Source organism: Gymnoscopelus microlampas (genome assembly GCF_963454915.1).
Source record: "Gymnoscopelus microlampas genome assembly, chromosome: 15".
Taxonomy (NCBI): domain Eukaryota; kingdom Metazoa; phylum Chordata; class Actinopteri; order Myctophiformes; family Myctophidae; genus Gymnoscopelus; species Gymnoscopelus microlampas.
In genome coordinates this window covers 51,720,255-51,747,354 of record NC_139952.1, presented here as the reverse complement: position 1 = coordinate 51,747,354, position 27,100 = coordinate 51,720,255, and the positions used below count along the sequence as shown (strand labels likewise).

The 27,100-nt window shown below is 40.6% G+C and overlaps 2 protein-coding genes and 1 long non-coding RNA gene across 6 annotated transcripts in view; all 3 read right to left on the bottom strand.

The window, feature by feature from the left end:
* Positions 1 to 6,440, bottom strand: part of gmeb1 (glucocorticoid modulatory element binding protein 1) — a 26,240-nt gene extending 19,800 nt beyond the window's left edge. For 2 of the 3 annotated variants that reach the window (XM_084080713.1, XM_084080715.1), the window contains exon 1: positions 6,372 to 6,440. The gene's annotated coding sequence lies outside the window, so the exon portion shown is untranslated. The remainder of the gene's footprint in view (positions 1 to 6,371) is intronic. The other variant, XM_084080714.1, reaches the window with a different exon arrangement.
* Positions 6,441 to 11,787: 5,347 nt separating this feature from the next.
* Positions 11,788 to 15,061, bottom strand: rab42a (RAB42, member RAS oncogene family a). The gene is made up of 2 exons (XM_084080762.1): positions 14,577 to 15,061; positions 11,788 to 12,384 (listed from the first exon to the last, which is right to left on the bottom strand). The coding sequence occupies exons 1-2, from the start codon at positions 14,789 to 14,791 to the stop codon at positions 11,928 to 11,930; spliced, it is 672 nt and encodes a 223-aa protein (XP_083936888.1). The 5' UTR covers positions 14,792 to 15,061; the 3' UTR covers positions 11,788 to 11,927.
* A 1,739-nt stretch (positions 15,062 to 16,800) lies between these two features.
* On the bottom strand, positions 16,801 to 25,267 carry LOC311061481. 2 transcript variants are annotated; one of them, XR_014602396.1, is made up of 7 exons: positions 25,242 to 25,267; positions 23,634 to 23,737; positions 20,564 to 20,606; positions 20,102 to 20,161; positions 18,750 to 18,792; positions 18,253 to 18,374; positions 16,801 to 17,686 (listed from the first exon to the last, which is right to left on the bottom strand). It is a non-coding gene; the product is annotated as an uncharacterized lncRNA (long non-coding RNA). The 2 variants fall into 2 exon arrangements; XR_014602397.1 differs by lacking the exon at positions 25,242 to 25,267 and having other exon boundaries at positions 23,634 to 23,764.
* Positions 25,268 to 27,100: the final 1,833 nt, after the last annotated feature.

Genomic DNA, 27,100 nt, shown 5'->3' with positions numbered 1-27,100 from the left:
CTGTTGGTGGCGCTATAACAGGCCAATGTGAAAAGGGTGGCATTTCTTCCTCGGCCTAATAGAAATGTGCGTGTGAAATTTCACGGAAATCGCATGCTGCGTTCATGATTTGTTCAAAACGGACCAATCCTCCAAACTTTGGAAGCCAATTTTAGGCAATCAGGATGGAATATGGGAAATCGGATAAATCCGTGTTGATCAGATGACTGTAGAGATACTGGCCCTCATTATATTTTTCCATATATTCGGCCGTGCACCAACGTCGAAGTCACATTTATCAAATGATCCTAAACAGCTGATCCGAGCGTACATCAGGTCGGGGCTTTGATAAATCTCACGTCTGAAAACGAGCGTCATTTAAATAACACGCCCTTAAATATTCTCAAAACGCCCCGATTTTACGACATGAAGACGAACCAGAATACGACCAAAGACATGAAAAGCCAATAAGAAATAGCTTCCCCCGATCGCCTCGCCACACACGCACACGCCCCTCTCTCTCTCTCTCACACACTCACACACACGCGCCCGCCTGTGTTTTTCATGTAATCCGCAGCGGTATCTTTGTCACTTAGGCTTGTAGCCTATATGAATGACATATTATGATAACAATCACATCGCCATGAATGGAATACGTTTGTATATTAATTTATTTACCCCATACCGAGCAGTGCGCGTTCAAGTTACAAGTTATAAAGCAGTCAGACTCGCCTGCCTCGGCCAGGCTGCAGTGATTCCGTGCCGCCACGTTAATAAGAGATTGGAGCGTCGGGTTTATAACCTTAACCCAGCCAGGTTGTAGTCTTCATAACTCTCTATGACATAACGCCATAACATAGGACAAGCTACTGTAAGTTTGTAGTCCATGAAATGATCGTCGGGAGTCCCGAAAATGCGCTCGCATGAAACGCTGTATATTTTGAAAATAGCAGATCTACAAGCTCACAACGTGTCGCGTTGTGAGCTTGCAGATCTGCTATTTTAAAATAGCCAATGCAACCGAATGACTGTTAAAGCAGTTTGTTTAAATTACTTTATAAAATGTTATATTTTCACAGGGATTATTTATTAGTGTAGATATACATTTTGGAGTGGATGTGTCCAGATGCCTGTCAGACAGTCAGACAATGCTGCTCCGCAGGTCTAGAATGGAATAAACGGGCGCAGCCAACGTCAACAACTGGTCTCGACCAGACGTGAGATCTCAGCGTAAAGTAGGATGAAGCCCACGTCAGGATATATTGATAAATGCCGAAAGGTGCGGTGATCTCGCCGTACGCTCATTATTCGGGCTGCACCGCGTTGATAAATGAGGGCCACTGTGTACCGATTTGTGTGATGTTTGGACAAAATCTGTAGGAGTAGTATCAATAAATGTATTTTGCACATATCGGCCTCCTGGTGGCGCTATAGCAGGCCAATCTGCAACATTTGGGCCAGAGGTTCTGAATTGGTAGACTGAGAGAACGAGCCCGATCGATGGTCTTGAAGGGCGGATCCAAACCCAGGCGCTGGATTCCAACGCCGCTTCCTATTGCTTCACCAATCTATGTCCCCGGACGGACACACGGACGGACGGACGGACGGACGGACACACGGACGGACACACGGGCGGACACACGGACGGACACACGGGCGGACACACGGACGGACACACGGACGGACACACGGGCGGACACACGGACGGACACACGGACACACGGACGGACACACGGACACACGGACGGACACACAGACGGACACACGGGCGGACACACGGACGGACACACGGACACACGGGCGGACACACGGACGGACACACGGGCGGACACACGGGCGGACACACGGACGGACACACGGACACACGGACGGACACACGGGCGGACACACGGACGGACACACGGACACACGGACACACGGACACACGGGCGGACACACGGGCGGACACACGGACGGACACACGGACACACGGACGGACACACGGGCGGACACACGGACGGACACACGGACACACGGACACACGGACACACGGGCGGACACACGGGCGGACACACGGACGGACACACGGGCGGACACACGGACACACGGACGGACACACGGACACACGGACGGACACACGGACACACGGACGGACACACGGACGGACACACGGACACACGGACACACGGACACACGGACGGACACACGGACACACGGACGGACACACGGACACACGGACGGACACACGGACACACGGACGGACACACGGACACACGGACGGACACACGGACGGACACACGGGCGGACACACGGACGGACACACGGACACACGGACACACGGACGGACACACGGACACACGGACACACGGGCGGACACACGGACACACGGACACACGGACACACGGACACACGGGCGGACACACGGACACACGGACACACGGGCGGACACACGGACACACGGACGGACACACGGGCGGACACACGGACGGACACACGGACACACGGACACACGGACACACGGGCGGACACACGGGCGGACACACGGACGGACACACGGGCGGACACACGGACACACGGACGGACACACGGACGGACGGACACACGGACACACGGACACACGGACGGACACACGGACGGACACACGGACACACGGACACACGGACACACGGACGGACACACGGACACACGGACGGACACACGGACGGACACACGGACACACGGACGGACACACGGACACACGGACGGACACACGGACACACGGACGGACACACGGACGGACACACGGGCGGACACACGGACGGACACACGGACACACGGACACACGGACGGACACACGGACACACGGACACACGGGCGGACACACGGACGGACACACGGACACACGGACACACGGACACACGGGCGGACACACGGACGGACACACGGACACACGGACACACGGGCGGACACACGGACGGACACACGGGCGGACACACGGGCGGACACACGGACGGACGGACGGACGGACGGACAGACAGGGGTAAAACATACTCTCTCGCCATGCCTTTCGGCCTGGCGGAGACAATAATAACTAATACATACGTAAACCAAGAACCTATCATCAGCCTACATTGAAACTATACACACTATAGGATGTCAGGTCAACAATGTACAGTAGGTCTATGAGATCTACTCTGTACAGATAGTGTTTATATGTACAGTAGGTCTATGAGATCTACTCTGTACAGATAGTGTTATATGTACAGTAGGTCTATGAGATCTACTATGTACAGATAGTGTTTATATGTACAGTAGGTCTATAGATCTACTATGTACAGATAGTGTTTATATGTACAGTAGGTCTATGAGATCTACTATGTACAGATAGTGTTTATATGTACAGTAGGTCTATGAGATCTACTCTGTACAGATAGTGTTTATATGTACAGTAGGTCTATGAGATCTACTATGTACAGATAGTGTTATATGTACAGTAGGTCTATGAGATCTACTCTGTACAGATAGTTTATATGTACAGTAGGTCTATGAGATCTACTATGTACAGATAGTGTTTATATGTACAGTAGGTCTATGAGATCTACTATGTACAGATAGTTTATATGTACAGTAGGTCTATGAGATCTACTATGTACAGAGTGTTTATATGTACAGTAGGTCTATGAGATCTACTCTGCCCCAAGTTCTCCCACACAACTATCCTTCTCCGTTCTCTACACTGGCTCCCCGTAGCGGCTCGGATCCAGTTTAAAACCCTGGTGCTAGCCTATAGGGCAGTGGAAGGAACAGCTCCTTCTTACCTCCGGGCTATGGTTGATGCCTACACCCCTGCCCGACCACTTCGGTCTGCCACCTCGGGGCGACTGATTGCCTCGTCACTCAAGGGTCCTTCTGGTCGATCGACACGGTCACGACTTTTTTCTGTTCTGGCCCCACAGTGGTGGAATGAACTTCCCACTGATGTCAGGACAGCAGAGTCACTGATGTCAGGACAGCAGAGACACTGAAGCCAGGACAGCAGAGTCACTGATGTCAGGACAGCAGAGTCACTGATGTCAGGACAGCAGAGTCACTGATGTCAGGACAGCAGAGACACTGAAGTCAGGACAGCAGAGTCACTGATGTCAGGACAGCAGAGACACTGATGTCAGGACAGCAGAGTCACTGATGTCAGGACAGCAGAGACACTGAAGTCAGGACAGCAGAGTCACTGAAGTCAGGACAGCAGAGTCACTGATGTCAGGACAGTAGAGACACTGAAGTCAGGACAGCAGAGTCACTGATGTCAGGACAGCAGAGACACTGAAGTCAGGACAGCAGAGTCACTGAAGTCAGGACAGCAGAGTCACTGATGTCAGGACAGTAGAGACACTGAAGTCAGGACAGCAGAGTCACTGATGTCAGGACAGCAGAGACACTGATGTCAGGACAGCAGAGTCACTGATGTCAGGACAGCAGAGACACTGATGTCAGGACAGTAGAGACACTGAAGTCAGGACAGCAGAGTCACTGATGTCAGGACAGCAGAGACACTGAAGTCAGGACAGCAGAGTCACTGATGTCAGGACAGTAGAGACACTGAAGTCAGGACAGCAGAGTCACTGATGTCAGGACAGCAGAGACACTGATGTCAGGACAGCAGAGTCACTGATGTCAGGACAGCAGAGACACTGATGTCAGGACAGTAGAGACACTGAAGTCAGGACAGCAGAGTCACTGATGTCAGGACAGCAGAGACACTGATGTCAGGACAGCAGAGACACTGATGTCAGGACAGCAGAGTCACTGCCCATCTTTCGCCGCAGGCTGAAAACCCACCTCTTCAGGAAACACTACCCTTCCTCTTTGTCTGGCCTACTTGTTGTTAACTAGTTGTACGAACGCTTGTTTTATTGTTGTATCGTTTTATTGGATCTTGTTTAGTCGATAAACTTTTTGTATTAGCTCGTGCTCATTTGATTTTGCTATTCTGTCTCATGTGTTTAAGACAGTAGGTAGCTGATATATAGCACTTTTACCTTAGCGCTAGGTATACTCTTGGTTGCTTGTTTTTGCAGGAAATGCAGGAAATGCAAATGGACTTCTGGTGATTAGTAGTTTCGTTCCCTACCTATGTTGAATGCACTTATTGTAAGTCGCTTTGGATAAAAGCGTCTGCTAAATGACTGTAATGTAATGTACTCTGTACAGAGAGTGTTTATATGTACAGTAGGTCTATGAGATCTACTCTGTACTGATATGGGGTCCATGGTGTGAAAATGTTGGGAGAACCATAGCTCTACGGTAACGGTAGTAGTTAAAATACAGTCTTCTATGGACTACAAACAAACAACCAGTAAGAACTACAACACCCAGGGCATGGTGTTCATAGTGGTGTTAAAATACAGTCTTCTATGGACTACAAACAAACAACCAGTAGAACTACAACACCCAGGGCATGGTGTTAAAATACAGTCTTCTATGGACTACAAACAAACAACCAGTAGAACTACAACACCCAGGGCATGGTGTTCATAGTGGTGTTAAAATACAGTCTTCTATGGCAGTGGTTCTCAAACTTTTTCATGTCAAGGACCCCCAAATTGACACTTATTACCCCACGGACCCCCATTTGAAAAGATAAGCCAGAGACCCCAATAAGAGAAGGTTTTTTACGGCTCTCTAGCAGTGATTCTCAACAATTTTAATGTCAAGGACCCCCAGTTTAACATGCATTAGGGCTACGGACCCCCATTTAATGGCATTTATACCTCTGGGACCCCAATTCATATTGTATAATCAATGTTAATTTAACTCTGAGAGTGTACAAATGGAACCAAATGGACCCGTTAGGGTCCATTTGGTTCCATTTGTACACTCTCAGAGTTACACACCCATAAGGGTCCATTTGGTTCCTGTCCATCATTTAGCTGGGACCCCCTGGAACCGCCTCAAGTACCCCTGGGGGTCCCCGGACCCCACTTTGAGAACCAATGTTCTATGGACTACAAACAAACAACCAGTAAGAACTACAACACCCAGGGCATGGTGTTCATAGTGGTGTTAAAATACAGTCTTCTATGGACTACAAACAAACAACCAGTAGAACTACAACTCCACCACCTCACCGTCTTTCTTTCCTTTTGTATTTACGTGCGTGACGGACGGTGTTTTACGGTCACGTCACGTGCCAGTCGTCTCGTGCGTCGCTTCAGTAACAGTTGTTTTAATTCCCTTCAAAATGACGTCTCTCTCTCTCGCTGTGCGCGAGGCGGCGCGGTGCGCGTGCTGCCGTGCGGAGGCACGTAAACCAGCCTTAACGTCAAACCGCCATTATTATCATACGCCCCTCACGCACGCACGCACACACACAGTGATAACCAGGAGCTAACGTGGATAACATTAATAATAATAATAAAGGATAAATCGTCTCTTACCGTTTAGACAAACACATCAAACATCTTCCTAATGCTGGCGGAGCATGCGCACTGAGCCACGGTTCAGACACTTCCTGCCTCGGTTTGTTTTGATGGAGTCGCTTCCCCTTTAAGAGAAAAGAACAGATCTACAAGCTATCAACGCGTCGCGGAACGACGCGTTGATGACTTGTAGATCTGTTCTTTTAAAGGCGCGCGACACCGTCGTACCACAAAACTGTAAAAGATGTAAAATGCTCTATGTTCACAAATAAATACTTTTATAATAACAACAACAACAACAATAATCATAATAATAATAATAATGATAATAATAATAATAATGGTTAGACTTTTTCTTGGTTCTCAAAGACCTTTATAGGATATATATATATATATATATATATATATATATATATATATATATATATATATATATATATATATATATATATATATATATACATGTATATGTATTTACAAAACAATATATATGTATTTTAATATTGTTTTATGCTTTTGCTTTTCTCTTTTCTCTTTTTGCTTTATTGTTAAGTTATTTGTAATCATTACTATAGAGTGTTTGTTCAGTAACTATCACCAGTCTTTCCTCCGAGGTGGAAAGACTGGTGATGCGAGGTTATTCAGTAACAGTGTTAAATAGCTCTATATTGTGATAGTAATCATTACTATAGTGTTTGGGACCCCCCAAAATGATCATATTTGAACTGGGGACCCCCCACACTGACAAGCACTTGTAATTGTAGGAGTTGAGGCATTATATTACATTTAGTTTGACTCGGTTCCTCAGATAAACATTGTGAAAATAGCTGATCTACAAGCATGTAGATCTACAAGCATGTAGATCAGCTATTTTCACAATTGTTGCCTCTTTCTCAGGTAATATTTCACAATTTGGCCAATTTTTTGACATTTTTTTAAAGTATAGTTTGTTCATTATGATGCAGTAATGGTGAAAAGTAATTCATGTTTAGATCCCCTGTAAACACGTATACTGTAAAAAGTAAATTCTATATATAAGTATATATAAGTATATACAAATGGAACCAAATGGACCCATAAGGGTCCTTTTTTACACGGATGGGGGTCCCCGGACCCCACTTTGAGAACCTCTGCTCTAATCTTTGTCTTGAAACAGCGTTCAGTAAAGTGTTCAGGAAGGGGAGGCATGCAGCTGTTAAAGCACTTTAACATCAACCCTGTTAGAAAGGCAGATCTGTAGACCCTCCCTTACACTTCCACAGTACACATGTACACACAATATACACAATATAATATAACCCTAAACAGTAATATAACCCTAAACAGTAATTTAATATAACCCTAAACAGTAATATAACCCTAAACAGTAATATGATATAACCCTAAACAGTAATATAACCCTAAACAGTAATATGATATAACCCTAAACAGTAATATAACCCTAAACAGTAATATAATATAACCCTAAACAGTAATATAATATAACCCTAAACAGTAATATAATATAACCATAAACAGCAATATAATATAACCCTAAACAGTAATATAACCCTAAACAGTAATATAATATAACCATAAACAGTAATATAACCCTAAACAGTAATATAATATAACCATAAACAGTAATATAACCCTAAACAGTAATATAATATAACCCTAAACAGTAATATAACCCTTAACAGTAATATAATATAACCATAAACAGTAATATAACCCTAAACAGTAATATAATATAACCATAAACAGTAATATAATATAACCCTAAACAGTAATATAACCCTAAACAGTAATATAACCCTAAACAGGGTAAATAGTGCTGGCTTATAAATAAATATGAAGCGATGGTAAAGTTGCCCTGATAAGAAATCAGAAGGTTTATCGATATGCAAAGTGTTTTGTGTTTTAATAAACATATAGAGCCGTTTAAATACACTGTGAGTCTTTCTAGATAAAGTAATAAAACATGTTTAAAACGTACAGGTGGTCAAATGTTTTTAATACACATATAGAGCCGTCTAAAGCGTCTTTCTAGATAAAGTAATAAAACATGTTTAAAACGTAAAGGTGGTCAAATGTTTTTAATACACATATAGAGCCGTCTAAAGAGTCTTTCTAGATAAAGTAATAAAACATGTTTAAAACGTACAGGTGGTCAAATGTTTTTAATACACATAGAGCCGTCTAAAGGGTCTTTCTAGATAAAGTAATAAAACATGTTTAAAACGTACAGGTGGTCAAATGTTTTTAATACACATATAGAGCCGTCTAAAGAGTCTTTCTAGATAAAGTAATAAAACATGTTTAAAACGTACAGGTGGTCAAATGTTTTTAATACACATATAGAGCCGTCTAAAGAGTCTTTCTAGATAAAGTAATAAAACATGTTTAAAACGTACAGGTGGTCAAATGTTTTTAATACACATATAGAGCCGTCTAAAGAGTCTTTCTAGATAAAGTAATAAAACATGTTTAAAACGTACAGGTGGTCAAATGTTTTTAATACACATATAGAGCCGTCTAAAGAGTCTTTCTAGATAAAGTAATAAAACATGTTTAAAACGTAAAGGTGGTCAAATGTTTTTAATACACATATAGAGCCGTCTAAAGAGTCTTTCTAGATAAAGTAATATAAAACATGTTTAAAACGTAAAGGTGGTCAAATGTTTTTAATACACATATAGAGCCGTCTAAAGAGTCTTTCTAGATAAAGTAATATAAAACATGTTTAAAACGATACAAGGTCAAATGTTTTATACATTCCTTTCAGGACATCAAGGTGAATGTGATTCTACATGGTTACCATGACAACATGTCTGCTGATGAGCTGCTATAGTGGAACAGTTATTGTATGATGCATAATTATAATTATAGTGACCAGCCATGCAGGGGCTGAGATAATAATAATTATTATTATTATTATTATTATTATTATTATTATTATTATTAATGTTCTGCTGAGATGCTGGTGAGTGATGTGAACAAGGTGAATGCAGTTCCTAAGCAACCCTGATCCCCAGGGGACCTTGTACTCCTGGTTTTCCATCATGCACAGCAGCCATATTGGAAAGAAAGTGGGCCTCTTCCTTACTTCCTTCACAGGTGTTACCAATGATACTAATGAAGGCTCTGTTCCATTTAGTGAAGCACAGTGGTTACACACCTTTTTAATTTGAAGGACCCCCATAACTCTGAGTTACACACATGTAAGGGTCCATTTGGGACCCCCTAAAAGGACCCATGGGGGTCCCTGGACCACACTTTGAGACCCACCGCTGTAGCAGAGCCTTCAATAGATCTCCTATGGGCTGGGGGCGGGGCGGAGAGTGTCAGCAGGGAGTGTTTAATGGAAGGTGTAGAACGGAGGCTCTACATCCTCCCGGTGGAGGCTCCTCAGTAGGGTACAGCGGTACATCCTCCCGGTGGAGGCTCCTCAGTAGGGTACAGCGGTACATCCTCCCGGTGGAGGCTCCTCAGTAGGGTACAGTGGTACATCCTCCCGGTGGAGGCTCCTCAGTAGGGTACAGCGGTACATCCTCCCGGTGGAGGCTCCTCAGTAGGGTACAGCAGTGACAACACAACAACGTGTGGAGGAATGAATGGATTAACTGACATAACAACTGCATTACATTGAGAAGAAGAAAAGGGTAAATAAAGCTGTAAGTCAAATAGAAATATCATGGATAAGAACAGAAATATATCACATCCTGCATCATCCATGTAGTTTATGTGATGAAATGTAATTAAAGCCGGTATTATTGATGTTATAAAATGTAATTAAAGCTGGTATTATTGATGTTATAAAAATGTAATTAAAGCCGGTATTATTGATGTTATAAAATGTAATTAAAGCTGGTATTAAGCCCACAGAAGCTGCATTTACTCTCATGCAAGTGGACGTCAGAACAAGATGTGTCTCTTCTTTTCTTCTTCAATATTACACATGCTAATAGTTTTATTAAATTACATTATGATGTTCCTGTTTCTGTTAGCGCAATAATACAAATACCAAGATGGGACTGGTTTTAATTATGAATTATTATTAATAATCTTAATTTAGACTGGACTAGTTTTACCTTAATCATCTATCTGTCAGAATAGGCCTTACATAACTAGAAATAATATATATTTCGTTTACAAAAACATTACTTAAGCTATTCACAAAATGATGTAAAGTTTGAATCATTTTGGCATGAGTGCACATACAGTACAGATTACAGAGTACAGATTACAGAGTACAGATTACAGAGTACAGAGTACAGAGATTGTTTAGATTCAGTAACATTTAGGGACTGTTCAGTAAGCTTTTTAGATTTGATCTGAAACATTTCTACATCATTTACATAAACATAATTTACATAAAGACTGACATCACAAACATTGAGCCTGTCAAAAGTTCATTCTGCCTCTACAACAGTAGGGCTCAAAGTTACACCCCTCGACCCCTCGACCCCTTGACCCCGTCACTCTGTGTCTTCTGATACGCCTCACATCTTCAGGTCAAAGGTCATACATGTGCTTCATATTTAGGAGCACAGGAGGAGGAGCTTACTGTTGTGTAGGGTTAGGGTTAACAGGGGGTGGAGCTTACTGTTGTGTAGGGTTAGGGTTAACAGGGGGTGGAGCTTACTGTTGTGTAGGGTTAGGGTTAACAGGGGGTGGAGCTTACTGTTGTGTAGGGTTAGGGTTAGCAGGGGGTGGAGCTTACTGTTGTGTAGGGTTAGGGTTAACAGGGGGTGGAGCTTACTGTTGTGTAGGGTTAGGGTTAGCAGGGGGTGGAGCTTACTGTTGTGTAGGGTTAGGGTTAGCAGGGGGTGGAGCTTACTGTTGTGTAGGGTTAGGGTTAACAGGGGGTGGAGCTTACTGTTGTGTAGGGTTAGGGTTAGCAGGGGGTGGAGCTTACTGTTGCGGTGTGTTGGCGGCTTTGAAGCGTGGAAAAGTTGCCTCAAAAGCGCGGCTTTTGAAGCAATAGGACAGAAGCTCCGTGCGTTCGTTGACCCTGCCCACTCGGCAGCCATTTTTGGCTTGTAGTTTTTTTGTCAGCGAGATCAACACTCCGACGTTAAGTAAAAAAAACTACAAACTACCACCATTAACCGGGAAGACAACATGGTGAAATGGACACGTCTGAACGTCTCCCGCTTGCGTTAGCTTAGCTACGTTAGCTTAGCTACGTTAGCTTAGCTACGTTAGCTTAGCTACTGGGCTGTAGAAGCACATGTGTGACCGACGGGCCTAAAGGCTTACTTTATACTTTGAACAGGATACACCAGTGGTTCTCAAAGTGGATTTCAGGGACTCTCTGGGTTCTTTTGGAGGGTTCTAAATGGACCCTTACAGGTCTGTAACTCTGAGAGTGTACAAATGGAACCAAATGGACCCTTACAGGTCTTACAGGTCTTACAGGTCTGTCAGAGTTAAGGGGAGTTTGAGAACCATTGGGCTACAATAAGGTGAGGGAGTGAAGTCACCATGACCTCAGAGAACTGAGACACTGTGAGGTGAGACAGACAGACAGACAGACAGACAGACAGACAGACAGAGGGACACAAAGGGACCGGAGGTCAAAGGTCCAAGTCAGCAGTGGCAGAGGCCCTTCTCGGGCGTGGCCGTGGCCACCATGTGGTCGTCCTCCTCAGACGGGTAGAGCACCTTGGCGGTGAGGCCGCTCTTCACGCCGTCCCAGCCGTCCCGCGTGGCGATCTGCCCGTTCCTCATCAGCTCGTAGACGTCCCGGGTCAGCAGCTCGAACGCCCGCTCCACGTTCACGTTGCATTTGGCCGACGTCTCCACGTAGCGGACGCCCAGGTCGGCGGCCAGACGCTCCGCCTCCTCGCGGGTCACGCGTCGCTCGCCGCCGGCGCCGCCCAGGTCGCTCTTGTGGCCAATCAGGATGAAGACCATGCGGTGCGGCAGGATGTGCTGGCTCACCTCCCTGTGCCACTCCCTCACGTGCTCAAAGGTCTTGCGATTGGTCAGGTCGAACACCAGCAGCCCGCCCACCGAGTTACGGTAATACGACGTGGTGATGGATCTGTTGATGATCAATAAACACAATCCTTTATTATAATATATATATATATATATATATATATATATATATATATATATATATATATATATATATATATATATATATATATGAAACTGTTCAATCACTGGTTTAAACAACATCAGGAAGCCTTGCAAATAATCTACACTTTATAAACAAGCCCCCCAAAAAACTACCCATATTTACAAGCAACTTTTCAGAAAAACAAGCCCAAAGTCGCTTATAATAATCAGACTTGGCAACACTGGGTTGAACGTATCCATGGAAATCCCTCACACATGTATTAGATGTTATTTTTAGCAGTTTGAGAGAAATGACTTTTTTTCTGTAGAAAAAGGGAAGCAGAAGTCAGAGAAGAACAAACAATGAGAAGAAAAGCAGACAAAAGGTTTTAAATGAATGGATCTAAACAGCATGAATATTATATGAAGATGGAACAAATATCAATGTGTTGTAGTCTAGTCAAATGAGGCCATATTATAATATTATATCTGGAATAAAATCAATGAATGAATGCTTTGATGAGTGTGTCTCACACACACACACACACACACACACACACACACACACACACACACACACACACACACACACACACACACACACACACACACACACACACACACACACACACAGAGGAGTAGGCCTGCTAGTAGCATCATATATAATAGTATATTTATGATGCTAGTAGCATCATAATATTATATATAATAGTGTATATATGATACTACTAGCATAATATTATATAATAGTGTATTTATGATGCTAGTAGCATCATAATATTATATATAATAGTGTATATATGATACTACTAGCATAATATCAGTGTTGGGATAGTTACTAAAACATAGTAATATGTTACTTATTACATATTACTTGTTTAAAAAGTAATGTAGTTACTTTACTTATTACTCCCTGCCAAAAGTAGCTAGTTACTTATTACTTTAGTTACTTTTTTTTTCTCGCCCCCAATAATTTGCATCCTTTCTCCCCAAAAGTCTGACTTTGCATTTTCAACATTAGCAGTTGTTTTTTTCTCTTTTCTGCAGCCTACATTGTAAAATCCTCATTGTACACTCATTTGAATTATATTAACACTAAGACTTTTACAGTGTATTAATTCATAACTTACAGACTAAATGAAAACCATTTGACGACTATGAATTGAATACTAAGGACCTCAATGGAAACAAGTATTTTAAATGTATTTAATGTATTTTTTGCCTAATAATATATATAGAAAATAGCCGACCTACAAGCTTACGGCGCATCTTCATCGGTTAACAAGTCGCTTATAATAAGCAGACATGGCAACACTGTTTGTTCCGGTTTAAGGGCGGCCCGCCCAAGTGCGCAACGTTTCCGTATCCGCTCTAGACCGGATCAGCAAGCAGCCTGCATAGCAACTCGATCCCAACCAGTCTACCATTATATCAATGGACCAAAAACAACACAGGATCAAATAAACACACTCAAACCCAGAGTACCACCGAGGCTCGTGAAAAAAAGTAATAAGTTACTTTTTGAAAAAAAGTAAAGGTAATATTATTACTCAAAACGTGAAAGTAATTAGTTACGTTACTAGTTACTGGGAAAAGGTAATAATATTACTTTAAGTTACATATTACTTTAGTTACTTCCCAACACTGCATAATATTATATAATAGTGTATGATGCTAGTATCATAATAGCTATAATAATACAGACAATTATAATAAAATAATACTGATGCATTATGCTAATTCATCAATGGATCATAATAATTGGAGTCTGGTTTAGATATTATAGGAGAACAGCTTATATTACATATTACATTTATATTTATATTACAAGGTAACATCTATATGGTTACAGCCTAATCATGTTGTTACATTACATTACATTATATTACATATATATTTATATTTCATTTATTTATTTATTCATACCTGAATCTCTCCTGTCCTGCTGTGTCCCATAGCTGTAGTTTAATATATTATATTATATTACATTACATGATATTTATACCTGAATCTCTCCTGTCCTGCTGTGTCCCATAGCTGTAGTTTAATATATTATATTATATTACATTACATGATATTTATACCTGAATCTCTCCTGTCCAGCTGTGTCCCATAGCTGTAGTTTAATCTATTACATTACATTATATTACATTATATTACATTATATATTACCTGAATCTCTCCTGTCCAGCGGTGTCCCATAGCTGTAGTTTAATCTTCACTCCAGGTTCTATATCTAAGGATCGGGCGTAGAAATCCACTCCCACAGTGGGATCCGCTGCATCGCTGTAGATCCCATCCGTGAATCTCTTCAATAAAGAGGATTTCCCCACCGTGGAATCTCCCAGGAGGATGATCCTGAACTGGTACTGCCACAGGATGTCCATAGTATCTATATATATATATCTATATATCTATATCTCTATATATGTATATATCTATACATATATCTATATATCTATGTCTGTCTATCTACCTATCTATGAATCTATAAATCTATTATAATCATATGAACTGGTACTGCCACAGGATGTCCATGATGGCATTATCTATATATCTATATCTATATATCTATATATCTATGTGGTTATTGTGATCATAATAAGCGTCCATGATGCATTTATGATGAACCGCTGCCTCTCTGGTAGAAACAAAAGCCTCTCCTCCTTCTCTTCTCTCCTCCTCCTCTTCTCTCCTCCTCTCTCCTCTTCTCTCCTCTTCTCTCCTCTCTCCTGGCTGCTGTAACGTGTTTATCAGAAGAACAGAACCTTAGAATAAATCATAATAAATCTGTCTGTCAGGAAACAGAATCGTCGCTCCTTTCGTTTTTGACGTCTGTGTTGTACTCCGTCGTACCACAGTACGTGTCACTTGGCCAAAAAAAACAGATACAGATCTACAACGCGACGCGTTGTGAGCGTTGTGAAGGAGTGTGAGCTTGTAGATCTGTATCTAAGGAGTTGTCCTGAACGCTATGGGACTCTAGAGCTTTAGTTTGAACCACAGGCTGCGCAGCCTCTTGTCTTTAGTAAATAAAATAAAAACTCTTTCTCTATTCATTAAAACAAAGAGTGTTTTATGGAGCTGAAAGCCTATTGTACTCAGTGGAAACACTCTGAGCCCCCCCTCCACGTCTAAAACACACTTTATGGACAGAAATGAAAATATTTCACCGGAAGGAAAAATCTGGTCAATAGAGAAAGTTCCATTAACCAGATCAGTAGGGGGCGCAGTGGAGCAACCAAAACGTTTTTTTTCCTTCCGGTGAAACATTTTCTTTTCTGTGTAAAAAGTGTATTTTAAACACGAGGTGGAGGTTCAGAGTGTTCCCACTAGTTACAGTAGGCTTTCAACTCCATAAAACCCTCTTTGTTTTGGTGAATAGAGAAAGTGTATGCTTTATTTTTACTAAAGAAGAAGCTGAGCAGCCTTTGGCACCGTGTGTGAGGAGAAAGAATAGCGTTAAGTATAGTAAGGAGAACTCCTAACTATGAACCAGAGCTAGTAGGTCGGTTATTTTCAACATATTTTAAGACATACATATTACCTTGTACAACGGGACATTCTGCATAAAGGGTACTTTTGGTACGCAACTACATTTTGATTCCAATACTTTTACTCAAGTACATTTTGAATTCCAGACTTACTTGTAAATTTAAACATTGCAGTATTGATACTTTGATTACTTTGCCACTGATACTTTGATTACTTTGCCACCACTGCGGGAACCAGTGAGTAGCCTAAGCCTCAATTTAAAAAGTGAATAATGCAACATTGTGTCAGTGATCCAGTAAACACTGAACCCCTTACTGATCAAAGCCCCCCCCCCCCCCGTGTCAAGATTAAAGTCCCCTCATTTATAAGGATCAAAAACAAAAGGATTGATAGAATACACATATATATAATACATAAAATACCACTAAACAAATATAATGCAATCACATCTCAAACGGTACACAGATGCCACTAGAGGGCAGCACTTCCCAACAGAATCAAACTAATTCCTTCCAAATTAAACTCACCTCCAAACTCTTGTATTAAAAAACTCCTTCAAAGTCAAACCCAGGTTTTCAGAAGATCTATTCAAAAAGTAAGAATACTCCCGTTGCTCTTTACATAACATCTAAAATTACTTCCGTTTTTTAAAGGTATAAAAGCATAGGCTCGGCCGGTGGTGGTTTAACCAGATATTAGGAGGATTTCAGATCTGAAGAACAACGCAAGATACTTTAGATAGTGTTATATAAACAGTCTGTTTACCACGAACACCTTTTATATATAAATACATTCCATTTACTATAAACACATCTTAAATCCAGTCATATCCACTTACCATTAATCAGAGGAATGAGAAAAAGCAAGGAACTAAACTTCAAAGCCTTTATTTAATCATGGAAACAAATACAAACTTCAGCTGCAGTTATTGTTTTTATGGAAACAAACGATGGAGCTTGTTGCACAAAAACTAATCACCTACTTTTATAAAACCTGATTAGTGAGCATTAAGTAGTTCTGATACCATGGTGTCAAACAATGAGCGTCTATCTGTCCACATGTCATATACACCGTTGGTTCTCAAAGTGGGGTCCGGGGAGCCCCAGGGGTCCTTGAGGGAGTTCCAGGGGGTCCCCAGCCAAATAGATAGTTAGGAACCAAATTGACCTTTATGGGTTTGTAACTCAGAGAGTGTCACTCTCTGAGTTACATTAACCTTGATTTTACAATAGAAATTGGGGTCCCAGAGATATAAATGCCATTAAATGGGGGTACGTATAGCCTATAATGCATGTCAAACTGGGGGTCCTTGAAATTAAAATGGTTGAAAATCACTGCTAGAGCCGTAAAAGTCTTCTCTTATAGGGGGGGCCTTGGCATACATTTTCAAATGGGGGTCCGCGGGCTAATAAGTGTCAATTTGGGGGTCCTTGACATGAAAAAGTTTGAGAAACACTGATATATACATATTAAAAAATATATATATGCATATACACTATCTGTCCACATGTCAGGATTTAAAGGCATTAAGTTCTGACAAGATGTTTGGACTGTCAATCAGCACATTTTTAATCAGATTAGAGTCTAAATAGTGTTTTTTAAACATATTATAATACATGTAGTCACTGCTCAGCTCACACACACACACACATGAATGAATGAGTTTTAAATTAAATGGACATCCAGCATACTGATGGTGTAAAGTAATCAAGTACATTTACTCGAGTACCGATGGTGAAGCATAATTAGAAAAACAATGTGGTTTAGTCGTTTCAGGACCTCTGAACCTACAGGAACAGAAAGAGGCATATTAGTACATTATAATAATAGTCATACACACACACATATACATACATATATATATATATATATATATATATATATATATATATATATATATATATATAATATATATATATATATATATATATATATATATATTAATTAGTACATTATAATAATAGTCATATATATATTAATTAGTACATTATAATAATAGTCATACATATATATACATATTAATTAGTACATTATAATAATAGTCATAAACACATTAAAGGTAATAAAGAGGTTCTGATCTCAGTCCCATATCCGCTAGTTTCATCCAACAGTCACTAGAAAAGGTTTCATCATGGATCAGAATCATGTCGATAAACATCTATATATTTAACAGATTTATTTAACGTAGGGCCAGATATTTACACGCCTACTTCCTTACAGGATTGTTCACAAACAAACAGCTGATCTACAAGCTCACGGCACGTTGCATCACAATGAGTCGTGTGCTTGTAGATCAAACAGCAACGTCAGAGGACAGGTTGAGAGAAGCAGCTGTAATGAAGGCCTACTGTACCTGTTGTTCACATGGTCAGCCAGACATGGCAACCCTCCATCACCCATGGATCAGACATGGCAACCCTCCATCACCCATGGATCAGACATGGCAACCCTCCATCACCCATGGATCAGGATCTCCTGTTATGAAGATTTACATTTTAATCACATGGTTTTATAACATGTTGGTCATGTGACATTTAAACATGTTGGTCATGTGACATTTAAACATGTTGGTCATGTGACATTTAAACATGTTGGTCATGTGACATTTAAACATGTTGGTCATGTGACATTTAAACATGTTGGTCATGTGACATTTAAACATGTTGGTCATGTGACACTTAAACATGTTGGTCATGTGACACTTAAACATGTTGGTCATGTGACCAGACATTTAAACATGGCTCAGTAAAAGAAGTCGATCATTAATATTCAGTGAGGGCAAGTTTATCATCATAGCCAGGTTATTAATATCATATTATTATTATTATTAGTGACTTAAAACATAATTACCTGTTATTGTTCATCTCTTGTCATCAGCAGCATGACCTTTAACCTAGAAGACCAGAGACAACATTATAACGTCAAGCTTCATAGAACCAGTGATTACAACCTAAAGGGATAGTTCACCCCAAAATGACCTTTTCCTATCATTACATTATTACCCCATGGAGATCATTTAGTTTGTCTCATTCCAGAGAGAATCATGTGATGCTCCGCTAAGAGACATTAGCATCTTTACACCGTATTCAAGGCTTCATGGGGTTAATGATAGAAAATAACATTTATTTTGGGTAACCTTTAAGGAAACACACACACACACACACACACAAGTGACTAACCTCGCATCACCAGTCTTTCCACCTCGGAGGAAAGCCTGGTCTGCGTTACTAAAGACCCATATGATCTGGTCTAGGCCACGCCTGCTGAAAAAAAAAAAGAATCCTCTTTCCGGATTCTGCCCATCCGGTTTTGCGGTGCCGCTTTGTTTTGGTTCCCCAATCCCTATTTAAATGGAATAGAATTTCCCCGTGGGATAATACAGACGCTAAATAGTCTCCGGATAGTGCACGCACATTTACATTTAAAACATAAGCTAAACTATGACGCATCAAGGATTTTATTAGGACGGACCTATATTGGGGTGAGACGTCTTTCCGGTTCTGCCCATCCGGACACTTTTTTTTTTTTTCTACTTCCGCTCCCGACCGGATCATAGACACAACAATGGAATGCTACCCAGGCTAACACAAAGAGAAGTGTAGGATAGTTGAGTGACTGCCAGAGACACAGGTTGTCATGGTAGCCAAAGACCACCCAGTTTATCTGGCATACTGTTGGAGAACCTGGGGCTACGTTCAAACCCTGGTCCTTAGGATAGCATGCCTACAACATATCATATTACTTTATCCTGTAGAGTACACGATACTTTATCCTGTAGAGTACATGATACTTTATCCTGTAGAGTACATGACCCTAACCCCAACCCTAGTTGTACGAACTCTTGTTTTATTGTTTTATTGGACCTTGTTCAGTCGATACACTTTTTGTATTAGCTCGTGCTCATTTGATTTTTCTATTTTATCTCATGTGTTTAAGACAGTAGGTAGCTGATATATAGCACTTTTACCTTAGCACTAGGTATACTCTTGGTTTCTTGTTTTTACAGGATATGCACTTCAGACTTCTGGTGATTAGTAGTTTAGTTCCCTACCTATGTTGAATGCACTTATTGTAAGACGCTTTGGATAAAAGCCTCTGCTAAATGACTGTAATGTAATGATACTTTATCCTGTAGATTACATGATACTTTACATGATAGCCGCCAGGCTGACAGAAGCAGCTGTAATGAAGGCCTACTGTACCTGTTGTTCACATGGTCATCCAGACATGGCAACCCTCCATCACCAATGGATCAGGATCTCCTGTTATAAAGATTTACATTTTAATCACATGGTTTTATAGAAGACTAGACATGTTGGTCATGTGACATTTAAACATGTTGGTCATGTGACATTTAAACATGTTGGTCATGTGACACTTAAACATGTTGGTCATGTGACATTTAAACATGTTGGTCATGTGACACTTAAACATGTTGGTCATGTGACATTTAAACATGTTGGTCATGTGACATTTAAACATGTTGGTCATGTGACATTTAAACATGTTGGTCATGTGACATTTAAACATGTTGGTCATGTGACCAGACATTAAAACATGGCTCAGTAAAAGAAGTCGATCATTAATATTCAGTGAGGGCAAGTTTATCATCATAGCCAGGTTATTAATATCATATTATTATAAGTGACTTAAAACATAATTACCTGTTATTGTTCATCTCTTGTCATCAGCAGCATGACCTTTAACCTAGAAGATCAGAGACAACGTTATGTTTTAACCTCTAGATTCATAGCATCAGGTTTATCTCCATAGCATCAGGTTTATCTCCATAGCATCAGGTCAGTGAAGGTCATATTATTCTACATGTTTATCTCCATAGCATCAGGTTTATCTCCATAGCTACTTGTTTTATTGTTTTATTGTTTTATTGGATCTTGTTTAGTCGATACACTTTTTGTATTAGCTCGTGCTCATTTGATTTTGCTATTTTGTCTCATGTGTTTAAGACAGTAGGAAGCTGATATATTGCACTTTTACCTTAGTGCTAGGTATGCTCTTAGTTGCTTGTTTTTACAGGAAATGCACTTAAGACTTCTGGTGATTAGTAGTTTCGTTCCCTACCTATGTTGAATGCACTTATTATAAATCTCTTTGGATAAAAGCGTCTGCTAAATGACTGTAATGTAATGTAATGTAATGTAATGTAAATGACTGTAATGTAATGTAATGTAATGTAAATGACTGTAATGTAATGTAATGTAAATAATGTAATGTAATGTAATGTAATGTAATGTAAATGACTGTAATGTAATGTAATGTAAATAATGTAATGTAATGTAATGTAATGTAATGTTCTTCCCCTTAATGTTGCTGAAACAGTTACTTTAAACTGAACAGCGACCGTCGGTGAAAGATTTTCTGTCGGCTTCTTATTGACCGTTCATTCTATGAGGAGAGGAACGGCTTCGATAGGAGCCTGTGTCACATGACCTTCATTTACATACTGTGTCACATGACATTTAGATAGATACTGTGTCACATGACCTTTAGATAGATACTGTGTCACATGACATTTAGATAGATCTAACTCAGTGGTTTCCAAACTTTAACTCAAGACCAAAAGGGAAATCAGATTTTTGCCCCGGTCCCAAACTAGTGAAAATAGCAGATCTACAAGCTCACAACGCGAGCTTGGAGATCTGCCATTTTCACTACTTCTAAACACCCCACTGTAGGGTTAAACTATAACCCTAACACTCCCTGTTTACCCGTTACCCCACTGTAGGGTTAAACTATAACCCTAACACTCCCTGTTTACCCGTTACCCCACTGTAGGGTTAAACTATAACCCTAACACTACCTGTTACCCCACTGTAGGGTTAGACTATAACCCTATCACTACCTGTTACCCCACTGTAGGGTTAGACTATAACCCTATCACTACCTGTTACCCCACTGTAGGGTTAGACTATAACCCTATCACTACCTGTTACCCCACTGTAGGGTTAGACTATAACCCTATCACTACCTGTTACCCCACTGTAGGGTTAGACTATAACCCTATCACTCTGTTACCCCACTGTAGGGTTAGACTATAACCCTATCACTACCTGTTACCCCACTGTAGGGTTAGACTATAACCCTATCACTACCTGTTACCCCACTGTAGGGTTAGACTATAACCCTATCACTACCTGTTACCCCACTGTAGGGTTAGACTATAACCCTATCACTACCTGTTACCCCACTGTAGGGTTAGACTATAACCCTATCACTACCTGTTACCCCACTGTAGGGTTAGACTATAACCCTAACACTACCTGTTACCCCACTGTAGGGTTAAACTATAACCCTATCACTACCTGTTACCCCACTGTAGGGTTAGACTATAACCCTATCACTACCTGTTACCCCACTGTAGGGTTAGACTATAACCCTATCACTACCTGTTACCCCACTGTAGGGTTAGACTATAACCCTATCACTACCTGTTACCCCACTGTAGGGTTAGACTATAACCCTATCACTACCTGTTACCCCACTGTAGGGTTAGACTATAACCCTATCACTACCTGTTACCCCACTGTAGGGTTAGACTATAACCCTATGACTACCTGTTACCTCACTGTAGGGTTAGACTATAACCCTATCACTCTGTTACCCCACTGTAGGGTTAGACTATAACCCTATCACTACCTGTTACCCCACTGTAGGGTTAGACTATAACCCTATCACTACCTGTTACCCCACTGTAGGGTTAGACTATAACCCTAACACTACCTGTTACCCCACTGTAGGGTTAGACTATAACCCTATCACTACCTGTTACCCCACTGTAGGGTTAGACTATAACCCTATCACTACCTGTTACCCCACTGTAGGGTTAGACTATAACCCTATCACTACCTGTTACCCCACTGTAGGGTTAGACTATAACCCTATCACTACCTGTTACCCCACTGTAGGGTTAGACTATAACCCTATCACTACCTGTTACCCCACTGTAGGGTTAGACTATAACCCTAACACTACCTGTTACCCCACTGTAGGGTTAAACTATAACCCTATCACTACCTGTTACCCCACTGTAGGGTTAAACTATAACCCTATCACTACCTGTTACCCCACTGTAGGGTTAGACTATAACCCTATCACTACCTGTTACCCCACTGTAGGGTTAGACTATAACCCTATCACTACCTGTTACCCCACTGTAGGGTTAAACTATAACCCTATCACTACCTGTTACCCCACTGTAGGGTTAGACTATAACCCTATCACCCCCTGTTACCCCACTGTAGGGTTAGACTATAACCCTATGACTACCTGTTACCCCACTGTAGGGTTAGACTATAACCCTATCACTACCTGTTACCCCACTGTAGGGTTAGACTATAACCCTATCACTACCTGTTACCCCACTGTAGGGTTAGACTATAACCCTATCACTACCTGTTACCCCACTGTAGGGTTAAACTATAACCCTATCACTACCTGTTACCCCACTGTAGGGTTAAACTATAACCCTATCACTACCTGTTACCCCACTGTAGGGTTAGACTATAACCCTAACCCTAACTCACTGTAGGGTTAGACTATAACCCTATCACTACCTGTTACCCCACTGTAGGGTTAGACTATAACCCTAACCCTAACTCACTGTAGGGTTAGACTATAACCCTATCACTGACTGAAGGGAAACTCATCTGTAATGGAGCTCAAAATAAAGGCTGGAGAATAACAGAGACATGACAGAGAATGAATGTGATTAACCTGTTAAATGCTGCTGTCAAGACCGTAGTGTCTTAAAGGACATCTGGTCCATGAGGTCATCAGACAGCGCCCCCATGTGGTCGAACAGGTCTTCATCCTCCATCCTGGAGAAGAATCCATGAAGAGAGAAAACGTCACATTAAAAACCTGTCAGTCTCATGTTACTGTTAATATAAACATATTAAATACTGTTATATATTAACACATCGGTTCTCAAAGTGGGGTCCGGGGACCCCCAGGGGTACTTGAAGGGGTTCCAGGGGGTCCCCAGCTAAATGATGGATAGGAACCAAATGGACCCTTATGGGTCTGTAACTCTGAGTGTACAAATGGAACCAAATGGACCCATTTGTACACTCTCAGAGTTAAATTAACATTGATTTTACAATATAAATTGGGGTCCCAGGGATATAAATGCCATTAAATGGGGGTCCGTAGCCCTAATGCATGTCAAACTGGGGGTCCTTGACATTAAAATAGTTGAAAATCACTTCTAGAGCCGTAAACCTCTTCTCTTATGGGGGTCCCTGGCTTATCTTTTCAAATGGGGGTCCGGGCTAATAAGTGTCAATTAGGGGGTCCTTGACATGAAAAAGTTTGAGAACCACTGTATTAACATATTAAATACTGTTAATATGAAGATAAACACCTTAATGTCCCTCCCACATGAAGATAAATCAGACATTTGTAACGGATATAAAATAAATGGTTGAAGCTGCTTTCAACAAAGATACAAATATACTGGATCTGCTGTGTGTACACAGCTAACTAGCATCATGAGGCTAACATGTTAGCATCGTGAGGCTAACATGTTAGCATCGTGAGGCTAACATGTTAGCATCGTGCAGCTAGCATCCAGTTAACTGGGTTCAGAACCACGTGCTTGACACGCAGCAGGTTAGCTTAGCATTAGCAACACTGCTAACCAGTTCAGTTCAAACGTAAAAGCTGCTCAAACCGACACAAATAAAAGAAAAACAGTTTAAAAGTCCTTTACGTTCCATCAGCTGGAATAACACAGATTATAACAAATACAGATCTAACAGCCGTTAATAAATCACATTGTTGAATCTTTAAGTGATTCAAAGTAACGCAATAATCCATCAGGTGTAACGTTATTAAGTATAAATACTTGTAAAGTAATGTTCACTAATAAATCACTAATAAACTAAAAATCATAGAATATTCATTACTATCGCATAAAGCAGTGTTGCCAGATTTAGAGAGAGAAATAAGCAAAACGGTCTAGAGAAAGCAAGCCCAAAAGCAGCGACTACAGTAATCTATAGTCTGTGGTCTGAGAGAACTTTAAACTCTGTAAACACTGTAAACACTGTAAACACTATGCATTGGCTTTCTGAAAATAGCAGATCTACAAGCTCACAACACCTCGCACTAAGACGCGTTGAGAACTTGTAGATCTGCTATTTTCAAACAGTTCTTTAGGAGAAAAAAAGTGCATGGATCCATCCATGGAGAAAGACTTTAATCTAAAGATCTTTGATTCTAAAATGTTTAATTAACACAAAATAATGAATTATAATCACTTATAATGAGCATTTAACCCTGTGTGTTCTGATAATAATATAATGATCAGGTCTATCTCACCTCTGTGTTTCTCAGAGGAACAGCAGTTGAAGAGGGAAAAAAAGGAGCAGCTCGTCTATTTATGGGAGACTAACCTCGCATCACTAGTCTGGCCCTCCAAGCAGCCCGCTGATTGGTCTGTAAGAGTCACATGGAACGACTTGCATGATGGGATATGTAGTTTCATAGCTTTTGTAGTTCCAGGAGGACAGCAGACTAGGAGTGGACTCTCTTCAGTCTGATAATCAGACTAGAGGACAATTATTATGATTGATACTATGATTATTATTATTATGAATACTAATGTACATATATTAACCAAATGAATTAATTGTATGACACACACGCACACACACACACACACACACACACACACACACACACACACACACACACACACACACACACACACACACACACACACACACACACACACACACACACACACACACACACATATATATAGTAGTGTCAAAAGTCCTATACTTTTAGGCACTACTGGTTGCCGACAGCTGGGGTTGTTTCAACGTGTGCTCAAAAGACTGAAGTCCAAACCGTCCGTAAAGTCCATAAAAAAACACTTTATTCTCTGTACCCTGGTTGTCACTCCAGCATACAAATAATAAATACAGTTAAACATAAACAGCTAAACGCACGGTGGTTAATAAACCAACAGCCCTCCTAAACACAGTCAAAAATTGTTTGCCTCCCATCAGCAACACCTGCCCTTGATTGGTTAAATACTTTGGCAACCTTGGCCTTGACCGCGCCCCGCGGTGACGTCGTCAAATAGAAAACATGGCTCAAATGGCTCTTACATAAATATATATATATATATATATATATATATATATATATATATATATATATATATATATATATAATATATATACATATATATATATATGGTTAATAAATACCCTAACCCTATTTATATTTATGTATTCATGTATTTATGTATTTTGTATTTGTATAGTTGTCCAAAGGATCTGAAAATAAAACCGAACCGAACTGAACTGAATAGGAGATTGTTTGAATTCTCCATTCAACAGTGGCGGAAAAAGTACTCTAATTTTTTGTAAAAGTACCAATACTTCAATGTAGAAACACTCTGTTATAAGTAAAAGTCTGGTAATAAAAAATGACTTGAGTAAAAGTACTTTTTTCTTTTTTACCTTAAAAATACAGATTTTGTATTGATGGAAAAAAGTGGTCCAGGTCAGTTTGACTGAGATTAAAGGGTTAAAATGTGAATTACATTAATAAATATGATTGACAGATTCATATGGTAGAATAATTAAATGAACACCATTATGGTAGACGGGTGACATTTCAGACAAGGCACAGAGGTGCCTACTTCTCATTATTTGGGATACTTTATTTATTACTGCTTTTCTTTATTAGATTAAAGTATTATTAAAGTGTGTAAATAATTCAGGCCATTTATCAATAGACTTTTAAAATAAAGATGTTTACATTTATTGAAATGTGGACATGTGACCAAAATGAACCCAGAGAACAGTTAGGCCTGTGATGGCATGCTAGACTTTATGTTTGTGTTTTATCTATTCATTTGGTCTTAAGGTCCACAGAATGGGAGGCCTGAACATTTTTAAATCAGTATTTAGAACATTAACTACACACAATTAATTAATTTCCAATCACACCCATGACAGTAATAGCTGCATAAAATAAAATAAAATAAAACAAAACAGAATGCATCTATTATTCACAGACTGTCTCACACAGACTGACATTGAGCTTAAATTCACAGGTTGACTGTTAATTCTGCTCAATCACCAATGATACACAAATCAGTGTTTTTATAATAACTTTTAAATGTCTTTGTATATGATTTGTCTAATATGCTTGTTTAATAT

Excerpts from the sequence above, each read along its gene's own strand:
- rab42a (XM_084080762.1), bottom strand. The coding sequence starts at position 14,791 with ATGGACATCCTGTGGCAGTACCAGTTCAGGATCATCCTCCTGGGAGAT. Across the intron at positions 12,385-14,576 it reads GCTGGACAGGAGAGATTCAG|ATCCATCACCACGTCGTATT; the intron begins GTAATATATAAT and ends GATCATCAACAG.